At 35.7% G+C, this 10,012-nt stretch overlaps 3 protein-coding genes across 4 annotated transcripts in view; 1 reads left to right on the forward strand and 2 right to left on the reverse strand.

The window, feature by feature from the left end:
• LOC117987421 (transmembrane protein 178B) overlaps positions 1-5,876 on the reverse strand; it is a 60,294-nt gene extending 54,418 nt beyond the window's left edge. Inside the window, exon 1 of one of the 2 annotated variants that reach the window (XM_034974430.2) lies at positions 5,463-5,876. In XM_034974430.2, the coding sequence (XP_034830321.1) occupies positions 5,463-5,588 (126 nt within the window). In that variant the 5' untranslated portion in view covers positions 5,589-5,876. The remainder of the gene's footprint in view (positions 1-5,462) is intronic. The other variant, XM_034974429.2, reaches the window with a different exon arrangement.
• A 302-nt stretch (positions 5,877-6,178) lies between these two features.
• On the forward strand, positions 6,179-8,508 carry LOC117987507 (nudC domain-containing protein 3). The gene is made up of 5 exons (XM_034974532.2): positions 6,179-6,482; positions 6,561-6,988; positions 7,247-7,432; positions 7,970-8,085; positions 8,247-8,508. Exons 1-5 carry the CDS (start codon positions 6,370-6,372, stop codon positions 8,400-8,402), a joined length of 999 nt encoding a protein of 332 aa, XP_034830423.1. The 5' UTR covers positions 6,179-6,369; the 3' UTR covers positions 8,403-8,508.
• LOC117987506 (zinc-type alcohol dehydrogenase-like protein SERP1785) lies at positions 8,386-9,976 on the reverse strand. The gene has a single exon (XM_034974531.2). The coding sequence runs from the start codon at positions 9,656-9,658 to the stop codon at positions 8,510-8,512; it is 1,149 nt and encodes a 382-aa protein (XP_034830422.1). The 5' UTR covers positions 9,659-9,976; the 3' UTR covers positions 8,386-8,509.
• Positions 9,977-10,012: the final 36 nt, after the last annotated feature.

The raw sequence follows: 10,012 nt of genomic DNA on the forward strand, positions 1-10,012 counted from the left end.
TTAAACTTTGCAGTACATATAAAATAAATATAAGTAAATATCAAAGTAGTATTTGTGGGTACCGTACTTAATGAAGTTTTGAAAATGTATGCCAATTCCGCCTTGTAAGTAAATTACTAAATTATTTCCTGTAAAGTAGGCACCTACTTAATTCAATTTAAAGTCAATTAAGTATATGTCATTACTATTCGAAATCGATATTAGATTTTAAATGACACCGTAGGTATGCGCTTTATCAGCTCACAACAAAAGCACGGCCACCAAAATTGTCTGTTATATCAGAAAACTGCAGCAAATTTGCAACATGACGAAAAACAAACAGTTAAAATGTTATGTTGTTTATAAATAAATGCAAGCCACATCGGATATCTATGTAGGTAGAAAATACCTATCTAGTCATCATTTCTTTTGTCAGCGCTAGCATTGAGTCTACCTAGATAATAAAACTGTGTCTAGGTTACTCTTTTTGTTATTTTATGTTTTGTGTACCTACTTACAACAACAATACGCGCCAGAAAGTAATGTACATCGGCCTATAGAATGACATTTCGGCTTTGTAGAGCGTTGTCTCTGTCACTCATACCTATATATGACGTTTTATCAGTCTCAACGACAGAGACAACGCTCTACAAATCTGCTATCTCCTACCTAAAGGTCGATGTACATTACTTTCTGTCGCGTACCTACTGTACCTACCGATTTTAATATTAGAACCCCAATACCTACCTACTTATGTGTAATGTTAATTGAATATTCATTCGGGTTCATGCTCTAAACATATACAATGGGCTATACAGTTATAAATAATGATTGAGTAGGTATGTCTTATGTCAGGGACTCAATTAAAATCACGTGTGTATTATAATAATAGGCTGGTATAATCCGTAAAAAATGACTCCTCACGCGCCATTTTAATTTTTTGTGTTAAATTTCATGTCAAAAGTACTATTTTAGTCCTTATTTTAATGAACCGTACTTCTGACATGACAGTTGACCGATAGAGTTAAAATGGCGCATGAGGAGTCATTTTTTACGCATTCTATATATGTATAATTTTATGGTTTTAGTCAACAATCAACATGCAAGTCCTAACATGGCGGTAAATCGGTCACTCGAACGTTCATTTTGGTTTCAACAAAAATCTACCTTTGCGTTTTTATACTAAGTTTGTGCAAAACATTCCACAAAGAAGCAAAAAATGTTTAGCAGAGACCATTATAACAACTTTCTTTAAGTTTGCATAACGATTTTCAAATACATTCAAAGAATTTTTAATAAACGGCAAAAGAAAGTAGGAATTTGCGTAAACTGGAGTATATGGACAGATTTGCAAATTGCTGTACAGAGTTCCAAGAATGCTCTAATTTTACGATGATTTTATTAAGCAGCATTCATTGGACTAAATTTTCTGACATGAATATTAATTAAAATACTTATATTTGCACTTTAACAATGAATAAAAACATATATATTTAAGTACATCAAAAGTTACCAATATAAATAGATACCTACACCGTCCAAGAGGTCATTAATAGGTATGACCAATACCCTAGCGCTAAATTGCCTCGCTGAACGGCTAGGCCGTTGAGCTAAGGGGAACGCAAATTGAAAATGAAATTTTCTATTAAGAAGTTATAGTACGCGACAGGTCAAGATGGCAATCGGGGAGGGAACGCATCCCACCCCTGCACACCCCCCGCGCTAACTTGTCACGGAGTATAGGTTATTTGCAAAATTTTTAACAAAATATAAGTTGCATCAAGTTGTCTGACATGAAGAATCGGCAAAAGTTCTTGGAATGCAGAATACTGGATCCTATGTTTTAGCCAATAGAAACTAACTCTTTCAATAATTAGATACATCGATATATTACGCAATCGTATCCCTATTAAAGTTGAATAATAATGACCATATGAATAAAATTAACAGGAACATAAAAAGATTTGATAACGGCATCGTCAAATTGTATGTATGGTCAAATTAGACGGCACTTTCTAAAGCGGAAAGTGGAAATAAAATATGTATTTGAAATTCAAATCCATTATTAATTAGAAATCCATCGCTTGCAGCTTAGACCGGATGTGTTAGACATATGCGATGCAAAGGAAATAATGCGAGATGGATACGAGAAACTATTGAGGCTTCGCCGTATGGTTGGACACTTTTATGGAAAACGATACGGTTTTCGAATAACTAGATGCTTTTACAGACAATTCTGTTTTCAACTGTTCATGATTGCACTCGATAGTAAGTAATTCATCCAGATGCAGTCTATAATTAGAGTGTAAAAAAATCGGCCAAGTGCGACTCAGGTTCGCGCAACGAGTGTTCCGTACTAAAGTCGTATTTTTTCGACATTTTGCACAATAAATCAAAAACTATGATGCATAAAAATAAAAATTTGTTTTAGAATACACAGATGAAGCCCTTTCATATGATACCCCACTTGATATAGTTCTCTTACTTCGAAAATTGAAAATACTAATTATGTATTAGTTAATGACCACAATTTTTTTTGTGTGATGTAACCACAAATTCGCGTTTGCCAGATTTTTCCCCGAATGTCTGCTATAAGACCTACCTACCTGCCAAATTTCATGATTCTAGGTCAACGGGAAGTAAGTACCGTGTAGGTTTCTTGACAGACCGACAGATAGACAACAAAGTGATCTTGTAAGGGTTCGGTTTTTTCTTTTGAGGTACGGAACCTTAAAAACTGTGATAGCCTAGTGGTGAGGACGTCCGCCTTCTAATCGGAGGTCGAGGGTTCGATCCCGGGCACGCACCTCTAACTTTTCGGAGTTATGTGCGTTTTAAGTACATAATTAATTATCACTAGGAAACCTGCATGCCTGAGACTTCTCCATAATGTTCTCAAAGGTGTGTGAAGTCTACCAATCCGCACATGGCCAGCGTGGTAGACTATGGCCAAAACCATTCTCACTCTGATGATGATGATGATTGGGACTTTGAACTCTTATGGTATAATAGAATTTTTTGACAATCCAAATTCTAACAAGTCAATTCTGGGAACGTATTCCACGAAACAATAACGGCCGCAGGTAGACCGTTTAAAAGCAGGTAGATTTAAAAAAAATCTCAATGTTCAACGTATAATTTTGATGATGTGATCTTTCCCCGATTCATCTTCTTCGCCTCTTTCCGGTAAGTATTTAATCTGGGTATCCTATTCGAGCCGTGATTGCCTAGGTACTATAAGCCTTATAGTCAGTGGATATCCACCTCTTATAGTATGCGACAGGTCGAGAGAACGCCCCGCCCACCCGCACAGCCCCAGCGGTAACCCGATGAGGGCGAGCGCGCGTGACATGCGGGTGTGCGGGGCGTCCCCCCAACTCATACCCCGATTGCCACCTCGACCTGTCGCGGACTATACTCCGGAGTTCGGGGTTTTGACGCCGAGCTTGATAATGATGAAATCGATTCGAAATGTGTTCAATCAATTGAGCATAATATTTTGAGCTACCTGACAGTCGACACTGCCTTCTTATCTTTCCTATTATTTATGTAGGTTGTTAATATTAATTAATTAGTAAACTTAGGTAGGTATATTCACACGAATAGATATCCTACTCTGTGGGTATATTAGCTCATTGTTAATTCGAGGAATTTCCTTATGCGTTAGTAATAGTTTATCACTTTGTTGAATTAGTAATTTATTGATTTGAGTCCAATATTTTTTAGACCAATATTCCGTTCATAGGTTGGTTTGATTACTTCAATCTAGTACTTAGGTCTTGGGGACATCACAATTTTTATTATTATTTTCTCTTAAATCTCTTCGATTAACTTTGATCTAAATACCTATATAAAGGGAAAAGGTGCCTGACTGACTGACTGATCAATCAAAGCACAGCTCAAACTACTGAACGGATCGGGCTGAAATTCGGCATGCAGATAGCTATTATGACGTAGGCATCCGCTAAGAAAGGATTTTCAAAAATTCAACCCCAAAGGGAGTGAAATAGGGGTTTGAAATTTGTTTAGTCCACGCGGACGAAGTCGCGAGACCAAGCTAGTACGTTATAAAGCCTCATTTCCTCCCAGACGTACTCGTATCATGATGTTTTTTCAACTTTTATCGATTCACTGTTTCTTTATCTGCACGAATGGATGCGCAGGAGTCGCTCACGGAATAGTACAGTTATCCACACATGTTCGTGCTATTAAATACGTGCATATTTATGCGTAACGTGTCTACTCTAACGGTGCTCATAAGGACTTGAAATAACGTGTTAGTACTTATATTATATGTCATGAAAAATTAACACACATATACAACATAGCTGTTGCTCGCGACAACGTCGACATGGGTTCTTTCGAATCTTTTTTTCTCTACGGACTATAATATTTTCTGAGGGTAACCGATAAAGTAGAATGGGTTCTCAGATTTCATACCCACATTAAGTGTGCCAAATATCAACATTAGCTCAACAGCTGCGAAAATTGACGTATTCCGTTTATCCACCCAAATCCAACCTAAAACAGCCACTTTGGGATTTATACTCTGGGGTGTATCTACGCATCAATATTACAATGTGGGTGTGTGTACCACAGAGTACATTGGTGTGTACGTGTATCCGTCTAAAAACCCCGGAATAAAAAATGGTATACCTACTTACTTAATAATAGGTAGGTACCTACATGTAGTACATATTCCGTTGGCGGGGTAGATACCTAAATGGACACGCGTTTCCGAGGAGGTAGGTATATCCAAAATTCAAATAATTTATTTGTAAGATATAGTGCTAAAGCTACGAGGGTTCTCAGTTCTCAGTCTTCAGGTCTGAGAAGAGCCCACAAAAAAAAAAACAATAACCAACTCAGCCTATTAGGGTGCCTTTAATATTTATTCTGCTGTTTCAGGGCGGATAAACAGAATATCCCGAGAATGACAGAAATAAGGCAGACTTTAGTAGTGGCAAATGGAATAAAATCAATCTGTACACATTTTCAATATTATACCTACTTATCTACGGGTTTTGTAACATTTCTTCCAAAGTAATATGAACAATACTTCATTTGATCTTTATCTTCATTCTTCGTTCATATTTTGAGGTCGTTGTGGTTTGTTGGCCAAGATTTTAAAACAATTGATGACCAAGTTGCGATATATCCTGATACTTCTTGCACTGCGCATAAGTAAAAGTTTTTGTTCGTATTTGCAGTAAGTAGGTAGGTATAATTTTTTGTACTTTTTCAAACTTCCTTGTATGCATAGGTAGACTTTAAGTTTTTTTCCTTCTATTTGCAGTTAAACATATTTTTTAAGAATTTTGGCTTGTTGGTATCAATGTCTAAATTCAAAATTAACGTTTCAAATATTTTTTTAACCGCCAAAAAAATATTCTAAGTATGTACATCAAAAAGAGGGTAAGTATATGTAGGTACAAGCAAATAAATTATAAAGCTTTTTAAAAACATGTATTTCGTATATTTACCTGTATATTGTTGCGCTTAACTTCAACATACAGCCAGTTGTCTGTGGAGAATGCTATTGCCATTAAAGCAGCGGCCACGATCGCTGTAATGGTCGCTATAGACAAAGTTACCGCTGAGCAAGGCATTTTTACAACCTTCAAGAGACAGTAAAAAGTAGAAGGAATAGGGTATATCGACACAAACACAACACTATGTTTATTCGGGAAGTTCACCTATACAGCATTTTTGTAAACACTTAACGGGACGGGAAACACGACAGCACTCTCACAATTTAATAAAAACTCATATGAATGCGGTCATCGCCTACAGCAGCGTACAGAGTTCGCGCGCGAGACTTCTTAGTTCGTCGCCTACTTCGCTCCGTCTTGCCTTGCCGCTCTCTTGCGGATGTGAAACTTTCGAAAGCGAGCCAACTCCCTCAAGTGGCAGGAATTCAAATTACAATAACCGGTCCCGTGATACCAGCCTCAATAAATCTTCTATATTGGTAGAAATCTAGGCATGATTGTTTACATTCTAATTTTATACTATATCGAAAATTAAAATATTGCAATAGTTGACGATCAAACAATCAATGTTCCTTGAAGAAAAAATAATGAGTGAAACTCGATCTCGAAACATCTCCTTTATTCTAGTTAATCACGCGTATAATAGTCTAATAGTAAACTTTGGTGCATGATCTGTGGTAGTCTTTAATTGTCATTTGTCAATGTCAAAATATTAGCGACTGAAGGGCAACTGAGGGCAACCAACAAAACAAAATAATATATAGGAAGAGGACCTTGGATGAAAGAAGATAGATTACAAAACAAATAAATTAATCTCTGACGAAAATCAAATGTACGATAATATATTTGTGATTTTCTAGTAAGTGGAAAGAGTAACTAACAAGCGACATTGTTAGAAATGGCGGATTCTGCCGAATATACCAAATATGATGACGTTCTCACCTCTATTTTGGTCAACGAAAAATCAATATTAGGATTTTTGTCTACCATATTCAATTTTCTAGCGAGACGGTAGGTCCAAACGCTTTATTATTTAAAGAAATCTAAATTATGTCACTAAGGACTTTGAATTTCACGATATTATTGCAGTACGGATTTCTACCATGTTCCTGTCGATAGTGAGTATAAAAACATGGGTTTCCCGCCGGGAGTTGCAGAGGAACTCGTTCTCAAAGTATTACGTAGATGCGACCCTAAAAACTGGCACACTAACACTGACATATCAACAGATATGAATGAGATTATGTGTTCCACTGTAGCCCAAGAAGTTGAGGTTGTAGCTGATGATAATATGGACGAAATTAATGAAACATTACAAGACATTGAGATAGGTGATAGTAACAATAGTGCTCAGAGTAAACAAGATGCAAGAACCTATCAAAGCAGTAAGGTTAATGATAAAACAATGTTTCCTGAAGATTATGAGCCACCAGTAATACCAACTCAAAAAAATAGTGAATCTTATAATGGGGCAATAAAAGAGAAGTACTCCTGGGCACAAACTATCATGGATTTGGGTGAGCATATTCTGTGAAATCCATATTTTATTGAAGACATGATTACTCTGAGCTATAAGCACATAACATAGTATGACCTATCTAGCACACCATTACCTTGGTTCTAAAAATCAAACCTAAAAGACAAGTTAAGAGAAATGCTTATCGCTATTTGAAATAGCTATTCTAAAAAAATTATTGATACCTACGAAAATCAAAACGCCCAAGGCACAAGTTTTAAGAGTACAGTCTAATAAGTAGTTTATTTTATTTTTCCAGATATAACAATGAAGCTGCCACCAGTCATAAAATCTGCAAAAGAACTGAAAGTGACAATAAATCCTGGGGACATCTGCATAGCTTGTCGCAATGGTGATATAATCATCAAAGATACACTGGCGTATAAAGTTAAAACAAGGGATAGTTTTTGGAGCATCAGTGAGGGGAGACTGCTAATACATTTAGGTTGTATTTAAATCCATACTTCATAATATTATAAAAGTGAAAGTGTGTCTGTCTCTATCTGCTAGCTTTTCACTGCCTATGCATTTAACCAGCCCAGCGATTTTCAAAAATCCATGTGGACAAAGTTGCTGGCATCATCTATTTGGTACAGAGGTAGCCTTACATCATGGAGATGAACATAAACATTATCTTGGAAAATGAAAGAGTTCAGATGAAATTTTTAAAAATCAACCAATTATCTATAATATAAAAATGAATCACTAAATGTGTTGGTCATCGCAAATCTCGAGAACAGGTGAACCGATTTCGCTAATTCTTTTTTTATAATATTCCTTGAAGTACGAGGATGGTTCTTAAGGAGAGAAAAATTTAAAAAATTTGAATAGACTGTTAGGCAGAACGAAGTTCGCCAGGGCAGCTAGTTTAATATATAAAACTCAGATATACAATTTGCCTGATTTTGTTAGTGTCTTCAAACACTTCTGACTACTAATGAATAATATTAAACTTAAAATAATGAATAATATTAATTCACAGAAAAAGTTCAAGAACGCTGGTGGAATAAATTACTCAGTGGAGAGGAAGAAATAGATATTTCCAAAATTGACTGTTCAAGGCCGTTAAATGAATTGCCTGAAGATCATATTCTTAAGGTATAGTTAAATTATAATTTAACATTTATTTTTATAATTATTTCATTTTTATATTGATTTTTTAAAAGTAAATAAGTCTATTTACTTTTTGGTATGGAAGATTTTGTCAAGGAAATACACCACACAACTTCATGTTTACTCATATTATATGTTCTTTTTAGATCCATGAATTACAATGGAATCAAGAACAAAAGATGAAAGGCCTGCCTACTAGTGATGAAATAAGGAATATTGAAACCCTCAAAAAGGCATGGAACGCACCTGGTTCTCCATTCCAGGGCAAAGAATTCAATCCAAATGTACTAATTAAAAAGTAAAATACACTTTATTTAATATACATTCCATTCAGAATAAATCATAAGCACATACATTATATTGGTTGTAAATAAGTAAAGCTCAAAATTAAACATGTGCACAGTAAAATTTAGATTTTTTCTTTTTCCTCAAAATTAGTAACAACAATTTTTCCAATCATATGCTTATCTTCCAAAAGTCTATGAGCCTCCTTCATATTTGCAGCATTAATGGGGGACATAATTTTAGTGAGTGTAGTTTTCAGTTGGCCATTCTCTAACATCTTAGAGATTTCCTGAAGTATCTCATGATGTTTATACTTATCATCAGTATTGTAAATAATCCTTGTGAGCATCATTTCTGATGTTACAGTCAAACTTTTAGTCTTCAATGGTTTCAAGTCTACCAAACCACTGCTGTCTACAATCAGGCAGATCTTACCCTGAGGTTTGATTACTTGCATCATTGTGTCCCAGTATGGATATGGATCATAGTTTACTAATATGTAATCCACTCCATTACCGTACCCATTAGCTTCCAGTTGTGGAATCAAGTCTTTAGTGTGATTGAGGACTATATCTGCACCATGGGCTAAAGAAAATTCTTGTGTTTCCTTTCGTGAAGCAGTCCCGATCACATTGAGGCCTAAATTTTTAGCCAATTGAGAAGCAACCGAGCCAACACCTCCTGCACTGTTTATTATTAACAATGATTTACCTGCATCTTTCTTTGAAAGCAATAAGCGGTCATACAGAGATTCATATGCAGTAACTCCAGTTAAAGGCATAGCAGCCGCTTGTTCGAATGAGAGGTTCTTTGGCTTTGGTCCCACTAAAACTTCATCAAGAGCGACATATTGAGCATTTGAGCCGCTTCTTCTAAAATCGCCAGTGAAGAATACTTCATCTCCAATTTTGAATATTTTTGATGCATCACCTTTAGCAACCACGACGCCTGCCCCGTCGAATCCTAAAATTCGCGGCGTTGTTTCAATCGTCGGTTTCGGTGCTCGTTGCTTTGTATCGATAGGATTAACTGATGTTGCCTTCACTTCCACTAAGACATCATTCTTCTGCATAGTCGGCAATGCCACTTCTAAATCGAGCAAACTACTAGGATCCGAAATTGGTAAGTATTTGTACAGGCCTACGGCCCTCATAGTTCTCGGTAAATATTTTGCCATGGTAGACGAATTTTCTTGTAAAGCACTTGTATTATCACACACACTTACGATTGTAATGCTAACGAAACACGCAATGACAGATAAGCGGCGAAACATTATTTATAGTCGTCCTTATAAATTGTATAAACAATGACAATGTTCTATTCAAATTACTTTCAAAATATTAATCATAATAATGAGCGCCTTATTAGCGGTGATGGTGATGCTACGATTGTGAAGTAATTTAAGCATGAAATTGCAGATTGCAAAACGTAATGGAAAGGGTTATCATCAAATCAATATTTGTTAATTGTTTTGACATAATAGTTACTTTATTAAGTTTATTTGCAACATAATTTTTTTAATTTACTCATTGAATTATAACCTTTCGGCCTTTCGCGGTATTTTTATTTGAACTTGACAGTTTGAGTTGACAACAGCCACATGGCCACAACTTATAATAATTTGACA

This window comes from Maniola hyperantus, chromosome 13 (genome assembly GCF_902806685.2).
Source record: "Maniola hyperantus chromosome 13, iAphHyp1.2, whole genome shotgun sequence".
Classification (NCBI taxonomy): domain Eukaryota; kingdom Metazoa; phylum Arthropoda; class Insecta; order Lepidoptera; family Nymphalidae; genus Maniola; species Maniola hyperantus.

Excerpts from the sequence above, each read along its gene's own strand:
- LOC117987506 (XM_034974531.2), bottom strand. The coding sequence starts at position 9,658 with ATGTTTCGCCGCTTATCTGTCATTGCGTGTTTCGTTAGCATTACAATC.
- LOC117987507 (XM_034974532.2), top strand. The coding sequence starts at position 6,370 with ATGGCGGATTCTGCCGAATATACCAAATATGATGACGTTCTCACCTCT. Across the intron at positions 6,483-6,560 it reads TTCAATTTTCTAGCGAGACG|TACGGATTTCTACCATGTTC; the intron begins GTAGGTCCAAAC and ends ATATTATTGCAG. Across the intron at positions 6,989-7,246 it reads ACAAACTATCATGGATTTGG|ATATAACAATGAAGCTGCCA; the intron begins GTGAGCATATTC and ends TTATTTTTCCAG.